Raw genomic sequence first — 24,801 nt, forward strand, 5'->3', positions numbered from 1 at the left:
ATTTACTACTTTTGGGGTTGAAAACCATGTGACATGACTACAATATAAGGAAACGAATTTTCTCAAGTGTCTTGTGCAAATGAACTTACAGTAGTTTACGTACTTTGGTGAGACAGGACCTTATCTGCATAAGCAAATTCATTAACAGCTGTGAAAGGCCACTCCATATTGTCCCTACATTATAATAACAAAATTATAAGCTTGCCTTGCATAAGAATACTTAGTGCATTAAAAACACTGAGACTCTTTTTTCCATTTTTTTATTACATTTGGACCTTTAAGAAACATATACCATCAGTTATACCACTATTCAGTAAAAATCTATTCTAGTTTTTAGAACGCATATGTGTCACAAACTATCTTGCTTCTAGTCTCTAAGACTTTACTAAGAGTTTATCAAAAAGGTTGGCTCTGACCTATGGGATCCTGAGCCTTGAGGTTTTAAATGTTTTGATTATTGTAAAACAACTTCCAGTGGATGAACCTTAATTCCCAGCTGTTTTCTTTCTAGAATGGGCTAATCATTTTGAAGTTACATATTCCTTTACAAGAATATTTACTTCCTTCAGTTTTCTGATCTATTCTGTCTTTGGAAAACTCAGGGAAAAAAAGTATTTTTCCCCCTGTACAATAAAGATGAGTTCTCACCAGAACATATCCAATATTAATGATAACAAAAGGCAGTATAGATAAGTGTATATGTGCCATGTTCACTTTAATGACTATTCATAAGCCAGTAACTAACTATGGAGACTATTTCTGGATCAATACAATCCAAGTGTGGTTGTAGGTACACTCAACACATTAACACAACTCTTGGTATCTGACACTGATGAAAAATAAAAAAGGGTAGGTGAACAAACACATACTCATACATTATTACGTTCTCCAGAAGCTGTTCTTTGTGGAAGGAAACAAGAAAGGGGACCTTCAGGAAGCTATTGATGGGGACTGGGAAGGCTTAAAGCTATGGCTTTGGTAAGCACCCAAGTGAGCTGTAGGAAGGCATTTGTACAAGTAGATTCTGCAGCATCAAAGGATAATTCTCTAAAAGAGGTGGGCATTTTCTCAGTTAATCTAAATTCTGAGGCTCTCAGCAGTTGAGGGCTAGAAACAAGATCCAAAGAACCATCTTTGCAACCGCTTACGAAAGGTGACTGTGCCATTCAGCTCGTGATGCTAAATGGTCCAAAAGCCTTTGGTGGTGTGATATGGACAAGAACAATATTAATACACAAACCACATAACACCATTAAAACTCAAAAAACATTTTTTCATTTAAAAAAGTTACTTAGAACACATAGAACAAGGCAGCATTCATTCCTTTTTCTCGCCCGCGGGTGCGGGGTCTGTCGGCGGCTCCTCCACGGCGGCGCTGTTGCTCTCTGAGCCAGTGTTGCTGTCGCTGGTGCCTTCCTCTGCCAGACTGTCCACCCCTTCCTGCCCACTCTCCTTGTCCTCAGGAGTAGAAGTGCCTTCTTCACCATTCTGTTGGCTTTCTGTCGTATCTTCAAGGTGTGTCTCCTCTGTAATCACACATTTGTCACTGTTAGTTCCCAGACAAAAACGTACTCTTCTGTGCTGACAGTCCAGAGCCGCAGCATCCAATGATAAGGCAGCTGCTCAGTACAACTGAAAACACATACCAAGCCCTGAGACGGGCTAGTGTGACCAAGGAACTTTCAGCATGTTTAAAACAAATTGGAATTTGGAAAAAAAAAAAAAAAATCTACTTTTTAACTGTAAATTTTGAATCTAAATACAAATCAAGTATTTCTGCTGAAAATTTAGCTTCCAAATTTCAATGTGCTTTAAGTCTAAAGTGCACACTGGTGTTTGAAGAGTTATGAAAATTAATTTCATTTAAATTTCATTAAAAGGAGTCGGTAGCAGAACATTTCTAATTACACAGGGACATATTTCTTTGGACAATGCTGCGTGAAGTACTTGGATTTAATGAGTGAGAAAGCAGGTAAGGAAATGGTATAAGACTGATAAAGTATTTTGTTATAAGTCATGGTAGGCTGTTTTCTGTTATTGCTCCAATAGTCTGAAATGATTTTCTTCAGTTTTTTTTTTTTTCTTCAGCTAGGAAGATAAAAATTTGAGTAAAGACCTATGGTGGTGGTGTTTTAGTCACTAAGTTGTGTCTGACTCTCTGTGACCCCATGTACTGCAGTCTGCCAGTCTCTTCTGTCCAGAGGACTTCTCAGGCAAGAATACTGGAATGGGTTGCCATTTCCTTCTCCAGGGGATCTTCCTGACCCAGCAATCGAACCCAGGTCTCCTGCTTGGCAGGAGGATTCTTTACCACTGAGCCACCTGGGAAGCCCAAAGACTACAGGCACCCTCTCCTGCAGGCGTACTCTATTCACAGATGACAGAACAGCGGCAGGGGACTGAGCAGTGTCCCAGCTGCCGAGGGAGTGAAGGAACCATGCTGTCGTTCTCACGCTCTCGCTTTAACCACAAAACGTGTTCATGCTCCAAATTTGTTAAGATAAAAAACACGTTCACACAAAACAGAAAAAGATTCAGATAATTAAACTTAAAATCTGACTATCTGAAATGTTAATATGCTGATACATTCTGTAGAAATATCTGGTCAAGATAGCTAGCATATTCCACTTCATGTTTTCCAGATGTCAAATCAGAAGCTGTCAGCAGAGCACCCAGGGTGACTCTGGGCCCTCTCAGCCCTTGTAATGACAGTCCAGGGAGCTTTTGGTTGTGTTTCCCATGCTTCCAGCTCAGTTCTGTTTACTATCCAGCGCACTGGGCAGGGTCAAAACAGCGTGCAGGGCGATCCCAAGATTTCAACCAATAATTGATTTAATCAGTACTTCACGTAAGCTTTACATGTTATTGTTTGCCTTGAGGCAGCTTTTAGTCAGGAAAATCAGTAGAACTGGAAGTATGAATTTTTCTAGGATGGAATCAATAAATACTTTCTGTAAAGACTAGATAGAAAATTTTCAGGTTTTTTGAGTCAGGCTGTCTCAGTTGCAACTACTCAACTACACTGCTGGAGCCCCAAGGCAGCCACAGATAATGTGTAAACAAACGGTTCCAATAAAACTTTATTTATAAAAATAGGTGGCAGGCAGGATTTGGCCTGCAGGTTTTATTTGCCCACCTCTGTTCTAGGACACCAAAGAGGACTGATCTTAAGGGCAAGGACCACATGCTGTTTAAACAATTTTAGCAATAAAGGTTAAAATACTGAGTGCCAATACCATGTCAAAGCCAGTAATGATGATTTTATGTACATCTGCTTCTTTATCCTTGGGAACTCCATTTCAAGAGGTGGGTGCTAGAATATTTACAAAGGAGGAAACTGAAATTAACTTACCTAGACTGAAGGTCACAGTGCTAGCATGGGGTGAAACAGTACCCAGATCTGTGGGCCCTCCAGGCCAGCACCCTTAACCATTAAACCACTACATTCAGTACTTTATATCCCAAGTCAGGGAATGATATGACTCAATCTGGGCAAATACCCAAGACCTCAAACAGCCAGACTAAAGGCAACACATCACTGCTATTTTGTACCAATACCAACACTTTAAGTGAATCTATTATAAGAGATTAAGATTTGGGAAGAAAGAATGCGCATGTAATATGGAGAATAATTCAAGAGGCAAGATTAACAGGACCTCCAGAAAGCACTGAGAAAGGAAAGTCAGAATTAAAGACAGCTGTAAAAGCCCTCAACATTTACTCTGTAATCACCTGGCAGGCTACCTGTCTCCATCGGCATGCTCTCGTCCTCCTTCTTGTCTTCGGTCTTGCTTGCTGCTGGCTCCTCCTCAGGGATGATACTGCTCTGGCTGCGCTCGGCTTGCTCTGCTGCCTCTTTTTCCCTTTCCTCCTGCCTTTTTCGAGCCTGCTCCTCAGCTTGTGCAATTTCAGCCGCAATTTTTTCCATATCCACTTCTACTTTCAAACCACACAACTAGTAGTCAGAAAACAAAACACTCTCTTAGTCACGTTCTTTTCTTACAATCTCTGAGTCAGAGAACTTATTTCACAAGTGGGTTTTCTTGGCCAAGAACTGTATTCATATATACGGCAGGAAAAAAACCAAGCTCCTGTGTCTACAGGAAGGTTGCCCTAGCAGCCATGTAGTACCAAGTGTTACGAATAGTTGGTGAAGCAACGCTGAAAGCACTGGCTTATACTCAAAGCTTCTATTTTATATTTCAGGCTGCCAAACACTATGTTTACTTGTTTTCATGTGAAGTGCGAACTGTGAGCTACAGCTAATGAAGACATTTGATGAATAAGTTGCAATGAAAATAATTCACAAGTGTATGAGAGTTTAAAATATCAGAGGGTTCTAGAGTCTCAGGCCTAGTTCACTGAACGTGTATACTATACAATGTTTCAAACCTATTGCAACGTTGCCAGAAAATGGAAATTATTTTATAAAGTAAAGATCTTACCAGCTACAGCAAAGTTAACCCTGTTTCAAAGTGAATGACACTACATAAAAACACTATTTTGGAAAAAAGAATGAAAAAAAAAAAGAATCTATACACAGCGATACAAGTATAGTTAACACATTAAATCCATACCCTTTTAAGCTCATTGTTAAATGAGTCTGTGCTCTCCAGGAATTTCCTCTTCTTTTCTTGGTGTCGCTCCTCTATTTGAAGAAGTTCAGCTTCTAATTTTCGCTGTAAAAGATAAGATCAGGTTTTGTTATTTACTATTAAATTATCTTCTCTAAAGCTAATGTCAAACACAGAAAATATGTCTCTTTTTTTTAATGGTCCACACTTTTTCACAGTGTGATAAGTGTTTTGCTTTTTTAATTTAACTTATTATATAATGTGCTAAAATTTAAAAAATGTAAAAAGGCAACACAGAGAGAATGACTCATTAACAAGATTAAGTTAGACAATGCTTTCAGCTCTCAGCAATGTTTTGGAAGAAAAATATTTAGTATGCTAGTAAAAGTTGATAGGATGTCTCAAAATTCTTAACAAATACACTTTCTGTCAAAAGGCTCCCTGTTACAGTTTTAATGACAAACTTACTAAATCTCTGGGAAGGGTCTACTCCCTCCAGCCTCTTCCCTGAATCAGTAACAGGTTAGATTGGACATAAATATTTAACAGGCACACTCATGCATGGTATACATGAGTATACATGTATACAGGTATACAATCAGGGCACCGGGCACCTATGGCACAGGCCCATCTTACTGTAACAAGTGTTTCTGTCTTTACCTGATGAACCATCAAGGACTGGACCTGTCGTTTAAGAACCTGCATTCTAGCTGTTGTGACAACTGACCGAACGTCTGGCACCACACTCTCGCTAAGGATTTCACTGATGAGGCGGTGGTTTCTCTGGAAACGGGCAGTGGCTGTATGCTTCATTGAAAAGCCATCATCATAATCTGGAATAAACAACATGATCTGGAAATCAGGTCGCCAATTACCATCATCAGGAGAGTGTAACAATGTTAACACTTAGTTACCACGGAGCCATGGTCCTCACTGGTCTAATAAGTGGGTTTAAAGGGCATCAAAGGAGCACCAGGGCAGTCACTTGATAAAAACCATACAGAGGATACAATGTGTTCAGCGGCCAAGACGTTGGTTTTGCTCACAAAATCTTTTAAGTGAGGATGTGCATCTGATATTTGGCCGGAACTCAAATGAGATACAACTAAGTGTCTCTGGCCTGGAAATCAACACGAAGGCTGCACGTGCTGGCAGTACAGACTCTGCCAAGCACCTCACTCTGGATAGTAATTCAAAGCTCTTACAACTGATGCTGCACAGGAACTTTCTGGTGTCTCTGTCACTACAGCACTTCAAAGTAAGGAAAACGCCCACTGCAGAAAAGACATCACCTCTAGTAACAGCAGTTTCCCAGATGGGCATATACATATTTTATCAGATTAAAATAACACTAAGGCCTTAAAAAATGTTTAGTTCTAAATTTCACTTTTAATTTTTATCAATTTATACATGTATACATTTGTTATCAGTGTATAAAGGTATCACACATTATTTCTATTCACTCAAGTTCATATACATTTAGTATGGGTCTAGTTTACAAGCCTATTTTTAGTAGCTATTACCTTTGCTCTTACACTATTACACTTTGCCTAAGTGGGTCTTAGGAAGCACCACTACGAACAAAGCTAGTGGAGCTGATGGAATTCCAGTTGAGCTCTTTCAAATCCTCAAAGATGATGCTGTGAAAGTGCTGCACTCAATATGCCAGCAAATTTGGAAAACTCAGCAGTGGCCACAGGACTGGAAAAGGTCAGTTTTCATTCCAATCCCAAAGAAAGGCAATGCCAAAGAATGCTCAAACTACCTCACAATTGCACTCATCTCACATGCTAGTAAAGTAATGCCCCAAATTCTCCAAGCCAGGCTTCAGCAATATGTGAACCATGAACGTCCAGATGTTCAAGCTGGTTTTACGAAAGGCAGAGGAACCAGAGATCAAATTGCCAACATCTGTTGGATCATCAAAAAAGCAAGAGAGTGCCAGAAAAACATCTATTTCTGCTTTATGACTATGCCAAAGCCTTTGACTGTGTGGATCACAACAAACTGTGGAAAATTCTTAAAGAGATGGGAATACCAGAGCACCTGACCTGCCTCCTGAGAAATCTGTATGCAGGTCAGGAAGCAACAGTAAGAACTGGACATGGAACAACAGACTGGTTCCAAATAGGAAAAGGAGTATGTCAAGGCTGTATATTGTCACCCTGCTTATTTAACTTCTATGCAGAGTACATCATGAGAAATGCTGGGCTGGATGAAGCACAAGCTGGAATCAAGACTGCCAGGAGAAATATCAATAACCTCAGATATGCAGATGACACCACCCTTATGGCAGAAAGCAAAGAAGAACTAAGGAGCCTCTTGATGAAAAGTGAAAGAGGAGAGTGAAAAAGTTGGCTTAAAACTCAACATTTAGAAAACGAAGATCATGGCATCCGGTCCCATCATTTCATGGCAAATAGATGGGGAAATGTGGCAACAGCGGCAGATGTCATTTTTTGGGGCTCCAAAATCACTGCAGATGGTGACTGCAGCCATGAAATTAAAGACGCTTACTCCTTGGAAGAAAAGTTATGACCAATCTAGACAGCATATTCGGAGAAGGCAATGGCACCCCACTCCAGTACTCTTGCCTGGAAAATCCCATGGATGGAGAAGCCTGGTAGGCTGCAGTCCAGGGGGTCGCTAAGAGTCAGACACGACTGAGCGACTTCACTTTCACTTTTCACTTTCATGCATTGGAGAAGGAAATGGCAACCCACTCCAGTGTTCTTGCCTGGAGAATCCCAGGGAAGGGGGAGCCTGGGGGGCTGCCGTCCATGGGGTCACACAGAGTCGGACACGACTGAAGTGACTTAGCAGCAGCAGCAGCAGACAGCATATTAAAAAGCAGAGATGTTACTTTGCCAACAAAGGTCTGTCTAGTCAAGGCTATGGTTTTTCCAGTAGTCATGTATGGACGTGAGAGTTGGACTATAAAGAAAGCTGAGCAATGAAGAACTGATGCTTTTGAACTGTGGTGTTGGAGAAGACTCTTGAGAGTCTCTTGGACTCTGTTTGATCTCTCAAGGAGATCAAACCAGTCCATCCTAAAGGAAATCAGTCCTGAATATTCATTGGAAGGACTGATGTTGAAGCTGAAACTCCAATACTTTGGCCACCTGATGCGAAGAACTGACTCACTGGAAAAGACCCTGATGCTGGGAAAGATTGAAGGTGGGAGGAGAAGGGGATGACAGAAGATGAGATGGGTGGATGGGATCACCTACTCAATGGACATGAGTTTGAGTAAACTCCAGGATTTAGTGATGGACAGGGAGGCCTGGCATGCTGCAGTCCACGGGGTCACAAAGAGTTGGACACAACTGAGTGACTGAACTGAACTGAACCTTTGCTCTTATCACTACCAGTTTTTGACATATCTGCTAACAACATGTGCTATTATTTGTTAATATTTTTATTTAAATCAACTAACTTTTAAAATTACTGGAACAAAAGCTACCATTAAAAAATTCTGTGACTTTTTTTACTTCTTAAGGGAAAGTTTTTCATATTCACACTTAGGATTATGTACATTTGTGCTAAGTTATCCATCTAGGTTTCCTTTTTATTACTGTTCTTCTTTCATATGTCCCTAGTGTTGATCACTGGTAAATAAAGTCTTAGCAATATGGGCTTGTCTTTCCTTTTTTAAAAAATGTATTATTTTTTGGCCATGCTGAACAGCACGTGGGATCTTAGTTCCCTGAACAGAGCTCGAACTCACACCCCTTGCATTGGGAGGGCACAGACTTAACCAAGGAAGTCTGCACCTGTCTTTCCTTGCACTTGAGTTGGCTGATTCATTTTTGGGTAAGGGGAATGTAGGTTTGCTGCTGCTAAGTCGCTTCAGTTGTGTTTGACTCTGTGCGACCCCATAGACGGCAGCCCACCAGGCTCCCCCGTCCCTGGGATTCTCCAGGCAAGTTCCTTCTCCAATGCATGAAAGTGAAAAGTGAAAGTGATGTCGCTCAGTCCTGCCTGACTCTTAGCGACCCCATGGACTGCAGCCCACCAGGCTCCTCCATCCATAGGATTTTCCAGGCAAGAGTACTGGAGTGGGGTGCCACTGCCTTCTCCGAGGGTAGGTTTATATTTTCTAATTCACCAGGTATTTACTTTATCTCATGAATATTCTCTTTCTAAAAAAAGAAAGCCTTCACTACCTTGTGAGGATAACCGCCTATGTCCTGTAGGCTTGTAGGTCTCTGTTAGAGTGAGCAGCTGCTGTACTTGTGGACCTTCTGCCTTCCTCTTGGTTTTACGTACATTTCCACCCCCAAGTCTTCCTCTTTCTACTCTGTTCTGAGGGATAAAGTCCAAAGTCTAAAGTCATCCTTATCCTGGCATCTTAATTGTTACTGTCCTTTCTTACTGCCAGCTCTAGTTCTAATACCCTATTTTCAACTTAAAACACATAATGGGCAGAAGCTGAGAAACAGAGAAGGGTTCTCTTTTCAAGACTATTCCTTAGTGACTCTCTTTCAGTCCCTGTCCACGTTCATGCTGTTTGTCGCTTCACCTAGTGAAAACTTCATCTGATTCCTACTTATGGCTTCTACGTTGCAAGTCTTTGTTCCCACTTATTACTGACCTCCCATCCTTCCAATTATTTGTAAACTGGATCTCGTCGATTTGTTTAGTTCTGTGCTTTTTTCTTGCATTAATCATTCAATCTGAGCAATTAACAGTTTGCACGTGCTTGTGTGTCTGTAGCACTGCTGACTCTGCTTAATATGCTTTATTGTCTCTACTCCCTATTCTAGTCTCTATGTTTATTAGATTTGTATTTATGAGGATATTTGTCAATATTCCAGTCCTTTCTTTTAAAAACTCATTTTTGGTTTTCTCTCCAAGTATTTAAGTTTATTCATGTCTTTAGGTGGTATTAGTGCTTCTTTTCCTAAAGGTCTCTTCTTTAAGGCCCTATAAGCTTCTTCTTTGTTATTACTACTTTAAAATGGGATCTTAAATTATTTTCCTAATGTTTCTGTTGCTTGCAGCTAGAGCTTCCAACCTCTTCCACATCACAGCAGCACATGAGGAAAATGGTTTGTATAGCATGCGTGCTATGTGGATGAGTATACTCATAGCTGGAGGTGGCTAGCTCTGAAGCTCCTTGCAGCCTCAGACCCCGCCTGGCTGCAGAGAAGCAGAAGTGCACAAGCACACCTGCAAACTCTTCGTGGGAGGCCAATTAGGAAGCTCTGTTCCACGTGCACGTGTGTGTGTGTGTAACACTTGTAGGTGTGCACCCTCGGAGGGCTTCTTAGGTGGCTCAGTGGTAAAGAACCTCCCTGCCACGCAGAGATGTGGGTTTGATCCCTGGGTCAGGAAGATCCCCTGGAGGAAATGGCAACCCACTCCAGTATTCTTGCCTGGGAAATCCCATGGACAGAGTCTGGCGGGCTACAGTCCATGGGGTTGCAAAAGATCCAACGTGACTTGGCGACTAAGCAGTAAAGCACCCTTATAAGTTTGGTGACTGAGCAATAAAGCATCCTTGTAAGTATCATTATCAGTTGTACTTATAAATTCTAGTTGGATTTCTGAATTAACTAGAGCTCAAAATGTCTCTTCCCACTCATTAACTTTCTCACTTAAGAGCCTTTAACTCAGCTGATTTAAGGAACCAATAACAATAACCTGAAGGCATTTAACTTTTAAAAGCAGCTGAGGTAAAATTCTGATTATAACTAAAAAAACCTTTCATGCATTCTGAGTACAAAGATTTTGATAAACAATAGGTAGTTTTTGCTATTGTCTGCACTAAAAAGGGTATTTCTTTTTCTTTGGGAAATTTACACACAAATCTTAATCAAAATAATTATTTAAAATATTGAAATGGCACTGAAATTGTGCTGTTTTCCATTTCGGATAGGAAACAAAACTTCAACTTAAAGAGATTTCTCCTATTTTAATTCTCAGAGAAAGCATAAACAAAGCCCCACTTTTTTTTTTTACCATCTGGGTCTTCAGCAGGCTGAATGCTCATGTAAGGTTCTCCTTTCTCCATGCGAGACTGTCTCTGTCGACTTTCTTCCTCTAAAGCAGCTTCTGCACGACTTTTTGCATTTATGTAAGCAAGGTACGCGGGGGAATTATGGTAGGCCTTCATAGATTCATTGTATTCTATCTGAAATTCAAATGTTTCTCTGTTTTAGAATTAATATTTTGCAGGTTATAATGAATACTTACATTATCTCATTTGAACATCAAAAGACAGGATAACTATCTCCTTCTTACAGACAAGGACTCTGAAGTCTAGAGAAATTGAGTGACTTGACCCAGGCAGATGAAGCCTCAGCTGTCTGATTAGATTGTATGTTTCTTTTATAAGTAACAACAAAGTGTTTACGAACTTTACCTGGTACCTGTCCCACCGTAGTTTCCATCCTACCTTTTCTGCTTCGTATTCGTTTAAATATTCTTGTTTTTCTTCATCAGTGAGATCTCGCCACATGCCACCAATAATCTTGCCAATCTCCCACAACTTTAGGTCAGGGTTGGAAGCCTTTACTTGGTCCCAGACCTTGAAAAGGAAACAGTTCAGATTTTAGTATTGATGCCTAAAAATACAGACTTTTACAAATACTTTTTAATATAGAAACCTTTACTTTAATCGTCAATAAAGGCACAAGGAATAGTATCAAAACCCATGTTCCAATCAGCCTGCTGCAACAATTATCAAAGGTCCGCTGGGTTACTTTAAGGCAGATTTCAGAGACCTCCAAACACTATAGACACTTATGATGAGATAACTCTACACAGTCTGTCTTTCTAAAAATTCACAAGTTTAGAAGGAATGAGGTTACTGTGCGTAATACAACATAACATATTGTCAAATTACACATATAGTAATTATGACCAAAAATTTCAAAATTTCTAAGTAGTGGTGAAATAGGTAAATGCTCATCTTTAATAAAGATATCAGCTATACTTGTTATTTTGAGAGTAATGGAGGTTCATCATCTGTTCCACCCACCAAAAAAAAAAAAATTCAAGAAAAGTATGAAGAAAATAAAAGTACCATAAGTTGATTGTTTAGAGATAACCATTGTCTTCTAGGCTTTTTTAAAAAAATTCAAACTAACATGTATTTCCTATTATTTTTATAAAAATAAGATACCAGTACTTGTAGTCTTGCATTCCTTTTTTTCACCTGTTTCTCATGTCATTAAATATTCTCCAAAAGACTACACAATGTTGGCTACACAACTTTATCTTAAGTATTTAAGCTGTTTATTGTATACACATATATATTATTGTTATTTTGGGGTCATGCTGGGTCTTCACTGCTGTGCAGGCTCTCTCTAGTTGCACTGAGAGGGGGTACTTTCTAGCTGCAGCGCGCGGGCTTCTCGTGGTGGTGACTTCTCCCGTTGTGGAGCACAGGCTCCAGGCACGTGTGCTTCCGCAGTTGCTGCTCGGTGGCATGTGGGATCTTTCCGGACCAGGGCTCGAACCCTTGTCCCCTGCCCTGGTAGGCAGATTCTCAACCACTAGAACACAAGGGAAGCCCTTACCTGTTTATTAAATCACTTTCTTGTTGGATTTTAGTTCTGGAATTTCGAAATCATAACTAATATCTTTAACAACTGCAATCCTGTATCCTCTCCTCTGACTATACACAAAACGGCCAGCTAAGTCCATTGACCCTTGATGTAAAGCAAAGAGCAAAGACTGTAGTCCTCATTCCCTTCTGGCTCCAGGGCACCTACCTTTCTGCTGTACCTCATGTAGGGCATCAGCGGCTTATCTGGTGGCTTTGGGGGTTTTGGAATCGTGATACCAGAGGACGCCTAGAAAAGAGTTAAATACATTCATTACTCAATTGCTAGAAGTTCACCAGCAAACTGAAAAGAGAGTCCCTTTAAAAATTCTAATGCGCCTTTCTTCTACTCGTCCATGGATACAAGATTCCTATATTTTCTCCACTGAAAATAGCTATCACTGCAAATTCAGAAACGTTCACATCAAAAGAAAATAAAGAAAATGACTTTAAGCACAGAGCTTTTTAATATGTTACTTAGCAGTTTATTGCCACTGCTTTGACAACCTGGCTGTAAGAACAAATAAAATATTACACAATTATCCATACAGCAAAAATATATGGTTATACATCAGATGTCCCACATTTAGGACATTACCTGGCATCCTTTTATTTTGCTTAATTTACCATTACATATACAGTCAACACTTGATTATCTCACCAGAAGCTGAACCCGATCAGCACTTACCACATCTCACACTGCCTACTGGGGACTATTTACTATTTGTACCATCTCAGGAACACGTTTCCACATGAACACCTGCCACCACCACAAAACCTACTCCCTAGATTCAAAAATGAAAAACAAACTAACAAAAAACCTTCTTACTCCTTTGTTATCACTAGAGATTTTATTTTTCTTTTACCCATATCTAGTTTTTGTTTTAAATAAAGGAGATTAGGAAGTGTGCACTGAAGTCATGTCTTTTTTGTACTCCTAGTCACAGCAGAGGAGTGAACAAGTTTACCAGGAACAGAGAAATGATAGAAACAGGGCCTGATTAAGTTATTTTGAGACCATATGTTAAGAAACTCCACTTAATTTTTTAAAAATGCTGATTTTTGTGGGGGAAGACAGAGAAAAAAGAAATGGGAAACAGAAGGTGAGGAGACTGAAAAATAGTTTAAAAAGGTAAAGACGAAAGTGGGTGAGAGAAGGCAAAAGGGCAAGAAATAGAGGAGATGAGCTCTTTCTAAAGGCTAAGTCCAGGCAGGAGACCAGGCAGCCCGTGGGCACCCCCCACACCTCCAGTACAGGAAAGCTGCTTCTGAACCTACTCACATCTCTGCACACCCTGCTGCATTTGATCAAGGGCCCAGCATCAAATCATGGCTGAATTACATTTGTTTCCCCCACATTTCTGGAAGACTCCTGATATTGATTTTCCTGCCAGGCTGGGAAGGAAGAAGGCTTCCTTCTAATTATCAAAAGATAGGAATCAACAAATCTTTATAAGAAAACTAAGGTGACATTTTGCTCCCTTGCCCTTATGTGTTCTTGTGGTAAAACCAGAGGGAACCCCCCCCACCGCAATTCTCAGCTGAGACCCCAAGTCTAACCTTATTTTTCATCGAAGGGCTCAGGGAAGAGTGTGCCTGTACCCCTTCCATCACTTTCAAACAATGTTTCTTCTTCCTGCGAGGAGGGTCTCCCTCTAGCCCTATATACTTGTCAGTAACTCTGCTTCTTCATACATGAACTTATAAGAAAGCATTTCATCTCTGCAGCAGTATTCCTCTCTCTCCACATCGCCCACGTATTCTTACCACACAGGATGCTGATGCCTGTGTAGACAAACCCTGCTTTTAGCCAGCAGTGGTCAGCAGGGTGAAATGAGACGTGGGGGATGGAAGCTGTCAACAGCGGCGGTACGAATAGCCAACAGGAGATCTGTCTTAGGGCTGCAGGAGTTTTCTGGTGGGTGGGTGTGGATTTCTACAAAGCTAACCTTCTGCCATGAGTTCAGAGCAAGAAACACACAAAAGTCTGATTCTTCATACATAAAGTTACTAGAAAGCACTTCCAATTCGCGGCCAACACAAACCTTCAGAATTTCATGAAGTGGGTTCCAAATGAATTAAAACACTAAAAACAAATTACAATAATATTTGCTCCTTGATATTTTTCAAAGAGCTGCATTTTATAACAATGAATTTGCTTCTTTTTTTTCTCCCAAAGGAAGGTACCTGGATTGTCTGCATGTTGAGGTCATATTTTCATTACACTGACCAGTCAGTTTACAAATACAAACAGAACTAAACCAAAACAATAACAACAAAGTTAAATTCTAGCTGGTTTTCATGACATTAAAGGTTAATATCACTCAACAGTCTTAATTCATTAACCATCTCAAACGGACATCTTTCTAAAATGACTCAAACATTACTTTTCCCCCCACCAAAAAAAAAGCAGTTTGCACTGTACATAATTATAACCACTGCTTTGCTATAATCCCCTGGCTTGAGGTATGAAAAACTGTCGGTTCCTTTATTAAATGACCTGATAGTTATGATTTTGGAAGGCATGTCTCCTTTTTCAGCTGTTTCCTTCCTTGCTGCTGTCAGGAAACCTACCTCCAGCAGCAACTGTCCCCCTCTCCAAATGGCAATGAGTCGGGAGAAGACAACTAATTATGCCAGTTAAAACTGCTTACAACAGAGGAAGGTCCCCTGTGAATAATAAAGTCTATGGTTTTGTGAAATTTTGGCTACTTGAGAGATTTGTGTTATTTCTTCCCAATTTTCAGCTGCTTCTCTGGTAAGATCTTACCCAAGGTTTTCTTCTGGGATGAAATTCCCATTAAAGCACAGAAATGAACTGTTCTTAACATTCTGTCTCAATCTGTTTTCACATAGGTACTTAAGAGAATGTTAATCAGCATCTGATGAAGAACTGACCAGAAGTGAATTCCACTTCATAGTTACCATAAGCACTCCAAAAGGTTTCAACATGCTTATATATATAAAGTGTTTATTGTCTGAAAACTCTTCAAGTTTACTGAAGTCATCGGGAAAACCACATGTTCGTAGATCCTATGGGAAGCTACTCCACAGGGTGTCATCAAATCATTCCTTCAAATCAACGACTTAAGGTGATTTGCAGACAATAATACCAGAGAAGCTCCGCCACAAAGTAACACATAAATGGGGTCATATTAAAATAACACTTTTATAAAGGTCAAAATCAGATCTATTGAGTCCTAACAGAGCTTAAATTGGATATACAGACAAAAAGAAAAAGGTAGTTTAAAATTTTAGGCATAATTTTTGTAAAGAATGATTACCTGAGAGGTCACTAAAAGTTGAAGGATTAACACAGGCTAAAAGCCTCCACATTTCCTAGTCCCTTCAGTTCAAGTCTACATACCACCTGGATTACACTTCAATATGGTGTTGAGAGGACAATAATACAAATAAAACAACTATAAAGAACCAGAACATCAACATTTCCATGTCCAACAGCCTTCCCATACTAATCTACCCTAAAGCTAGTGCTTACTCCAAATACTGGGTTCCAACGTCCCCAGGAAGGAATGGGGAGAAACAGATAACTGCCCAAGACCCTGAGACAGCAACTGTACTTTCCTATTCCTGGTACGTCTCCACTGAATGATACGGCTTTATTAACAAAGGATTCCCAGCTACATCCTGGTTGAGAATGAAATGCCTACAGAAAATAAAATACAAATTATTCTAATATTACCGTTACCACCATTACTTTTCCATCAACATAGATAATCAAGAGCTGACTGTATAGAGCTATTAAAATGTAATCATTCTTTTGATTATTACCCATGAATAATTTTCTGTATTAACATAAACAATCCAAAATTGATTCTGCCCCTTAATTAAATTAAAATGTTCTTTATCATTTGATAACTTTGCCACCCATTACACTTGTCAAACAACACATTCAGGCCAGGGAAAAACAAGTACCGATGCACATAAAAACTGTATGCATTGTAAAATGCATACATACACACACTTTGTCAGAATTCTTTTCAGATACCATGAAATATGCATGGCACATACAACTTGATATGCTTATGAAGTACAAATTATGCAGAAACAATGAAATATTTAGACAAACAAAACCTATCAAGCTAAGCAATATGCTTACCAAGATAGACATATAGTTTGGTAGTTACAAGCTTTCTGCTCTAGCTTGACTACAGGGTGAGAGGGCTTTTTTGAAGTCACACTAAATGAATTATTTTTGAATACAGCAAACAAAAATCAGGTATTAAAAAGTTTACAGCCATTCTGGGTTGTATAAATTCTTACCAATACCACATTCCAATGTATGTAGGCATTTGGCTTTTGGATTTATTTATCTATTTTTGGTAAATCATTTTTATAGTTATTTGTTTTTTGGGTACCTTAAATTTCCTTAAATGAAGTTAAAGATAATTTTAAAATAAAAAGTCTGAAGTTAAAAAAAAAAGTTTGAAGTACATCATCCAATTTTGGTATCTCAGGCTGATTATTTAAGTGAAACATCTAAGTTTCAGAAATCATATCCTTTACCCTCTGAACTATAAATGTACTTCTGGTTGTAGATATGTATAGTCTGGTAACTCAAAGTAATTTCCTTCAGCTTTCATTCTGCAATTCTTTGAATTGGCACAAGTATCTTTTTAACTAGAAAGAAACGAATCTCAGTTACGTCAACTGTTAAATCCAAAAGACAAATAATTGTGTGCAGCAGTTCAAACTGGTAGGATAGCCCAAAAAGGCCACGTCTATAAGCCCAGTCTCTATTAAGAAAATAGTTATTGAACCTAATGCCAAATACCTTAAATGAAAGATACTCTTCGCCTCAAAAAGGGCATCTTAACCATAGGAAATCCTAGGTTTGTCTACATAGAGTACTAGCATTAAGTGCCCAAGGCTTTATCTCTACCAATCACCAAACAGAATGGATTCTCCTTCTCTTCTATATACATATCCAGATCTTACTATTTTTTGTTTGTTTGTTTTTCAGTATAAGATTGTACAATGAATATTTAAAATAATCTGAAAGCCAGGTTAAATTTTTTTTTAAATGGCTGTGCTGATGATTCAAAAGGACCTAAACCTGAAGGCATTTCTGGTCAATTCCAGTTGTTTGCTGGATGCTGTAAGAGTTGATTCTCCTACCGTGACCCGGCTGTTGGTGCCCGGGTTCCCTCCCAGCCTGTAGTTGTTGTAGGCGAGATGACTGTATGGATTGTATCCCACAAACCCTGGTGTGCTGGGCATTTGCTGATGGAAACAAATGAGACAAAAACACGAATGAGAAATGAGCTCAAACGAGGAAAACACAGAAATGAAAAATGATCTGCATATGGCATGCAAAAGCAACCTGAATTTAAACAAGCAATGATGTGTTGTAATTGTTCTTTTTTTTCATTGAAAAACCAGTCTGCAAGTGGTTTTTGTTTTTTTTTGTCTCTTTCTGTCTCTTTGCAGGGGCCAGTGGTGTTTGTATGTGTGAATGCGTGTTTGTCTTTCAGGATAAGCAATACACTGAAGTGTCTCGAACATTCAGGATCACTTTATGGTCAATATATGAAATAACAACTTAGCGATATATGTCTGAGATTAAAGCTTGAAATGTGATAAACTGGGAGTCTGAAAACACTTTACATGCAAAACAAAACATGATTTATTTGACAGTCATGTGAATGCCACCAATGCCCTTATCTACCAAAAACAAAAACAAGAAATGGATTGCTTCCAAAGACAGCTTTAAATCATTTTATATAGTGTGAGAAATGAGAAGAGATTCAAATCAGGAAGCCAGAAGTCATCAATAGAAAAAAACATATGTGGGATTCAATGGATGTCACATACATGATTTCAAAACAAAGACTTGTAAGAAATGCATGGATTTCATTCTGGGGGTACTGTCTGATCTTTTTAACCCAGTCATTTTAAAGGCTTTCTCTTCCATCTCTTCTTTGATCCATCTTCCACAGGTCAATCACGAACAATTTCTGCATTTAGTTTTAATGTGAACTACTTCTCTAGTAGACAGACTTGAACTTTTTTTCCTCATCTGATTTCCTGATAGCCCTAGCTCTTTCCAACCACAATTGCTTGTTGGAGCAACAGAATTTTCAGCTTTTGTAAATTATGTGTTGATGTGATCACAAATGGGCTCTTATATAGCAGTGCCCTTCGTGGTTAATAAAATGACATCCAATGTTCATGAGAATCAGAATATAGTGCATAAAAGGGATGTAGCAAAGAGAGACCAAAAGTAAAGTATTTGACCTAATGAAATTCAATCAAAACAAGTGACAGTAATTTCATTTTAACATGCAATTAATACCAATGCTGAATTGTATAATGTAAAATAAACAACACATCCCAACTAAGCTGTAGCTATTATCAACACAATTTTCTAAAACATGCCACTGCACATATCCTTAGTGTCCAAAAAAGAGACATTCAAGCAGATCAATCATTTGATATTCTTTACAAGAGAACAAGTGATCAATTTCTAGTCTATGTAGTTATAGAAGACGCAAATCAAGCATATATAAGTAGGCAAAACACAGATGAAGTATCAAAGGCACAAAAGAAGTGTATATTACTTGGAGTGGTGGTACATTTGGGTGGTAGTGGTGGGTGGAGGTGGTGGTGGTGGTGATGGTGGTGGAAGAAGAAATGGAAATAAAATAAAGGAGGATAACTCATGTAATATCCATTCTGTTGGATGTACTAACCCCTAGTCTTCTGTATATTATGTGTAATGTAAAATTATAATGGTACAGAAGTATGATTAAAGAAAGGTAAAAATATCCCTTTCTACATTTAAGAAATCATAGGGTTGGTTTCTGAGCTATTTCTATTATCTCAAAAAAATTAATGTCTTCAAGATAATATACGCTGTTAGAGGCAGTATTTGCGTCAAAATGACACCTTCAAAGACTGCATACGCAATGATAATCACTGTTCAATATTATGAGGCAATAATGTAAGAAAATTAAGTAAGGGAACTTAAAAAAAAATTCAAACTAAAACACTGCAATTATACCATTTCCAAAAATGAAGTACATGGTTAGCTCTTTGAGGTCAGGAATCTCAATTGTTCAACTCCACCTGTATAGCCACTAGCAGAGTGCCAAGGAGATGGAAGTAAGAAATGTTCTTTAAGAAAGGAAATAAACCGAACACAGGACTTTACGATCTACTGGAAGTAACTTTAGAAACTGTACGTTATATAAAGTTGAGATGTGATATAGTATTCCTTTTTAAAAGCATCTTACTAAGGAAAAACAAATTGTTGATAAACTGAAACATACAGCAGAAGGTTAGTAAATAAAAGTTTATCTAGTGGAGAAAACAAAGTTATACAAGGCCCTAATTAGTAAGCTAGCCTGAAATTTAGGGGTAGGGAGAATGGAAGGAGGGCTAACAGCTTTAGTTAACTTCTTTTGTAGGATATGGTCAATGTTAACAGTGTTTTTTGTTTTTAAATAAAAAAATAACAAGGAGTCCATTTCAGCAAGGCTTGAAGAGTTACTGTTAAATCTGTTTTGTGGATTGGGCAATTATTTTACATGCTGACCAAGCTGGGCCAGAGCTTGCTTGATGAAAAAAACTAGTTCACTATTATTTATACACTTTGAAACATATCAAGTCTCAATCCAATAAAATATTATTTATGGCATAAAACTCAATAGCAGGATCTGACCCACAGATAATGAAATCCTTACTTGAACAGCTTGAAAATAAAGATTTACAATAAGGTAGTATAGAACTGGAAGCTTTATTGTTTGATTTAATGTGAAAATTATATACAGATAGGAAGAGAAAAATGTAACCAATTGAAGGTTAGGTTTAAAAACAATAAATGCCAGAATGAGCATTTTTTTCATATTAGCTTTCAAGAATCTTAATAGAGATGAACAAGAAAAGTGTTAAACTTGCCACTTATTTCTAATTAAAAGAAGAACTGAGCATAGGAGGTTGGCATTTCAGTAGTATGTTTCTTTAAATGTTGGGGTTGGTTCAAGGTAAGACGCAGAGTTATTTTATTTAGTAGGAAGTGCTGTTTTTTAGCTGAATTTTTCATCCTGTTGCTGTGATGACTGAGTGACTGTCACTGGAAGACATCTGGGTTTTTGTATCAAGGCCAGACTCGGCTATTACATTAACAAGAAAATTAAAACTTACTGTTGCAGGAGCTGGGGTGGGAGGTGGGGCATAAGATGGTCTTTCTGTTTGAAAGAAAATAAATAACTTCTTGTAAACAACTGAGATATAATACTATGCAACAAAACTACCAATGGTCCTGTTTTGAAGAAAAAAAAATGAGAGTATTTTGGAATTCCCATTTGCTAGGGCATTCGTCTCTTATTAATATAGATTGATAAATATAAAAAATGAAACTTACTTGACATTTTGGAAGATTAAGTTCTCAGTTCCTTAAGAATGAATCTGAGACACTAAAATAAAAAAAAGGAAAAAAAAAAGAAAAATAAAGATAATCAAAACTCAGCAAGCATAAGAGAATGTTTTTCTAAAGAATAGGGTAGTTTGATATTTCTTTGTAAAATTACATTATCTTCTAGTAATCAAGCCTTTTAAATATTTTCCTAGTTCTTTAGGTCACTTAGTTGATCAGAATTAAATGACTATGAGAGGGGATATTAAAAGTAAAATTAGACATGTACTTGCAAGCTTTTTTGTTTTGTTTTTTGATTCTGAGCCACCTCTTGTATGGAAAACGTCTCGCTGATGCCATGTAAACGTTTAGTCAAACTGGTAAAAACAGAGTGACCAAAGAATATGATGTATTATTGGGGCCTACCTCAACAAGGCCTACCAGACACCGACAGCTCCCTGATCAGCCACAGCCCTGCCTTCCTTTTAGGATAACTTCTTTCTAGTAAAACAGCATTTTACTCCTGAAGGCAGTGGAAAAGGTAACTGGTGTGACAATAAACTTCACATTCTCTTATAGTGGTAAAGGGAGCTTCCCTGGTGGCTCAGCGGTAAAAGAACCCGCCTGCCAATGCAGAAGACCTGAGTTCAGTCCCTGGGTTGGGAAGATCCCCTGGAGAAGGAAATGGGAACCCACTCCAGTATTCTCGCCTGGGGAATCCCATGGAGAGAGGAGCCTGGTAGCCTATAGTCCATGGGGTCACAAGAGTCAGACACAACTGAGCGACTAAAAAACAACAACATAATGGTAAATAGCTTCATAACCGCTGGGAATAAATTTCCAGAGTCTACTGGAAAAAACTCTTATTGATCTTCCTTAGCTCAACTCAAAATACATCTCCTCAATGGAGATTTCTGGACATATCTGTACAAAATTAAATGTTTCCTCATTTGTACTCCAATTTACACAGATCAGTGATATCATATTACACCTGCTAAATGGGGGCTGAATGGAGACAGGGACCAGCTAATTCATTATTGCTGTCCCAGTACCTAGCTCAATTCTTACCAATTCAGTCCCAGTAACACTAGCTCAGGACATGACCACACACACGTGAACTTGTTCCTTACCTCACTATACACTACACACAGTGTGTACAAAGAGACGAACATTCATTTTCATAAAAAAGGCAAATAACTTCTATGACTACTAGAGTGTTTTCATCCAACATTATGAGAAACAAAACGTGATTTTTTTTTTTTTGCTCCTGTTTTGTATTTTAAGGGCATTTCTGGAGCATTATGAGTAAGAGGCCTGGTGTGGAAAGGAAGAAATCATTTATTTTCTCAATGGCCCAACCTGGGTCTCCATTCTCTCCTTAAGGTACAGGCAGGAAACCAGTCTGGTGCAGATTTCCTTCCTGCTCAAGCTTGGGTGGGCTGTCAACATCCAGTAGGCCTTGCTGCGGGGGGCCCTGATAATAACTGCCACAAGCTCCCAGGTGTGTCACATTTTATTGTTAATACTTTAAAATTACTGATCTCTTTTGCTATACCATAAATTTCAAGAGTGATCTCGTACATTTGTCCACCACTGTATGCATCTCCGGTGCCTGGCATAAAATCCTGGAGAAGTTATTTGGTGAATACCTTATACGGGACAGGTTTACTACTTTAACACCATCTGGTTTAACAGTCACACTACCAACGAGATGTGTACTGCTACTGCCATTTTACAGAGGGAAAAAAGGAGTCTCGTTCAGTGTAAGTAACTTGACTCAAGACACAGAGTCAGTAAGTGTCCGAGATGGGTTTCAAACCCAGGCCAAACTGTTGCCGAGCTTTCGCTTTTCACTCCAAGCCACACCGTGAGTCCTCAGATAGCTGCCTGGACAAGGGGAATCCACCTTCCCGGGGTTGAGGACCACGGGCGTAGCTTTCCCCAAGGGCTTCCTCTGAGATCGATTCGTTTAGGTTTGATGTGAAGGTGCACTTTACCAGCTACTCTACTGAAGAGGAGCATGCAGAAGCGCTTTGACCACTTCCGCGGGGTTAGTGGAAGGGGCACTTCTGGCCGCCCAAGAGGAGCCCCAGACGGGACTCTCTCCCCACCCTCGCTCCGCTAGGCCTCAAAGAGGCCGCAACCGGCCCCCGGCCCTGGTCCCGCGGCCAAGTCTGAACCCCAGCAACCCTCAGCAACCCCAGCCAAGCCGGGACCCCACGCCTCTCCACCCTCCCGACCCAGTCGGGCCCAGTCGGAAACACTCACCCGCGGGCAGAAAAAGCGCCCGCAGCTCCGGCCTCGCTTCCCTTTGTCCCGCGCACGCCCCGCCCCTCGCGTCCCGAGCTTCCGCGCTCGCACTTTCAACACTCTCCTTAATTCCTTTCCGGGCCCCAACCGACTCTCTTCAGAAAAATAAACGTTCTATTGGGGACGCGGTGGTGTTTAGGACAGTCAAGGATTTTTTCCAGGCTCCATACGTTCCTCAAAACTCCCCGAATGTCAGTACTTTGCCAGCCGGGCGCCGATTCGTCACTCCGGAAAGGGAGGAGGGGGCCCGACCGAGGGTAGGCCCGGACCGCGCGGCCCCCAAGGAGCCGGAGCGGGGACGGGTGACGCGGCGGGAGGTGCGAGGCTGAGCCGAGGGGAGGTGGGAGCTCGGCCTCAGCTTCCCCGCGCGGGGCCGGAAGGCGGCGGGAACCGCGCCCAGTCGTGAGTCCCGGAACCACTGTGGCCGCGCGGCCCGCGCACCACCCCGGCCGGACTCAGGCCGCGCACGCCCCGCGTCTCTGCCCCCGAGAGTTTCTGGTTTTTTTTCCTTCCGGTCTTTTTCTTTCCTCTTTCTCTGGGAGCTGGAGTGTATATACTTTAGCAAGCCGAGGATGGAGGCGTGGAGAGCCGGGTTTACAGTTTCCGTCCTCCTGCGCGCCTCCCAGGGCTTCCTGCCTTAACCGCGGGCAAAAGCTTTGGCGAAAGCAGCACAGATCTTTCCAGTTGTTCCCAAGCGCAAGGCTGGTGTAATTGTCACAGGTTTCTGAGCCAAGGCCCGGAGATGTAAATCTCCTTGCCCCAGGTTATGTGTCCCAGGCAGCGCCGGGCAAGGGGTCTGTCCCAAAGCGCCTTGGCTTATTCGGTTTCCTCTTCCAGGAACGATAGTTCTTCACTTTTGGGCTTAAACTCATCTGTCCTTCCGGATCCAGCTCAAATTCTGTCTCTGATGCCCTCCGGGAACTCCCCGCCTCACGCGCCCCTCCTCCCCCCGAATTTCTTCTTTTGAACGCCCAAGATTCTTTGATAACTATTATGGCCTTTACCTAATACATTGTATCAGATAGTGTTTGTTATTTTCAGTACTCTATGAGAGCCTTGAAAGCAAAAGTTCAGCCGTCTGCATTGGCCATCTTCCTATAGCCAGTGTCCAGTAAGGCCTTGAACCATTGTAAGAAGCTCAGTAAATGTATATTGAGGCAGGCTACGGTCTAGTCCAGGACTCTTTTCACTAAATCATGACTACGTTGATGTACTAGATAGCAGCCTCTCCTTGGATATATAAACACTTTACCGATGTGGGCCACTGCAGAGGGGGAAGGATCTGAAATTACTTGAGAATGGTGTTGACATTTAGAATGATTGGATTCTTCAGCTACCCTTAGCCACCATCCTGGGTGTGCCAGCAGGGACTAGGGCATCTCCAGAAGTACGCAAAGCCAGGGACAAGTGACCCTCTGTCCAGTTCTTCCACCTCCAATATTTTCATGTTCATGATTAGAGATTAGTGAAACTAAAGAGCATATTAAAGGGAAACGAGGTCATCAAAGGATAATGAGCAGCCTGAGTGGGGCTTGAGATAATGTACCTGAAATTGCTTTTTTAAAATATAAAAGCATCAGATATATGGATTAATGTAAGATACACGAAGGCTTCAGCAGGGAATCCCGGTACCTTCTTCCACTGGCTTTTATGGTGGAGGATAGGGCAGGCACCATGCTGGGGCAGGTGCTTGGTTATTCATCTCTAGGCAGTCTTCTGCAGAAAAAGTTCTGGGTGTTAGCAACAAAGCATACTGTAGTGGGAAAGGGAGGACTCAAAAATAGTAGGAAAGGAAAGGAGTGGTGACACTGATACACTGTCTCATCTCCTGATCTTTACTCAAATGTCACCTTCTCAGCACGTTTTTCCTGATTTATATAAAACTGTAACCCATTCCCTAACCTCCTATTCATGTTTTTTTTCTATACTACGTATTACCACCTAACATACTCTATTTGTTGTATTTTTATGTTGTTATCTTTTTCTTC

The 24,801-nt window shown here is 40.2% G+C and overlaps 1 protein-coding gene across 4 annotated transcripts; it reads right to left on the bottom strand.

Annotated features, from left to right (window-relative positions):
• Positions 1–244: 244 nt before the first annotated feature.
• Positions 245–22,816, bottom strand: SMARCE1 (SWI/SNF related, matrix associated, actin dependent regulator of chromatin, subfamily e, member 1). Of its 4 annotated transcripts, none has more exons than XM_005220743.4 (11): positions 22,772–22,816; positions 20,513–20,564; positions 20,293–20,336; positions 17,266–17,370; positions 12,296–12,376; positions 10,975–11,106; positions 10,539–10,710; positions 5,235–5,407; positions 4,578–4,679; positions 3,745–3,955; positions 245–1,526 (listed from the first exon to the last, which is right to left on the bottom strand). In XM_005220743.4, the coding sequence occupies exons 2-11, from the start codon at positions 20,517–20,519 to the stop codon at positions 1,318–1,320; spliced, it is 1,236 nt and encodes a 411-aa protein (XP_005220800.1). In that variant the 5' UTR covers positions 20,520–20,564; positions 22,772–22,816; the 3' UTR covers positions 245–1,317. The 4 variants fall into 4 exon arrangements, with proteins under 4 accessions (XP_005220800.1, XP_059734191.1, XP_059734190.1 ...); NM_001099116.2 differs by having other exon boundaries at positions 247–1,526; positions 3,733–3,955; XM_059878208.1 differs by lacking the exon at positions 17,266–17,370.
• Positions 22,817–24,801: the final 1,985 nt, after the last annotated feature.

This window comes from Bos taurus, chromosome 19 (genome assembly GCF_002263795.3).
Source record: "Bos taurus isolate L1 Dominette 01449 registration number 42190680 breed Hereford chromosome 19, ARS-UCD2.0, whole genome shotgun sequence".
In the NCBI taxonomy this organism is placed as follows: Eukaryota; Metazoa; Chordata; class Mammalia; order Artiodactyla; family Bovidae; genus Bos; species Bos taurus.

Bases quoted from the DNA above. Each gene is read 5' to 3' on its own strand.
- SMARCE1 (NM_001099116.2), bottom strand. The intron at 17,371-20,292 runs GTAAGTTTTAAT...TGTTTCCATCAG, and splicing joins CCACCCCAGCTCCTGCAACA to CAAATGCCCAGCACACCAGG. The intron at 12,377-17,265 runs GTAGGAGAATCA...ACTCTTTTCTAG, and splicing joins GCACCAACAGCCGGGTCACG to GCGTCCTCTGGTATCACGAT.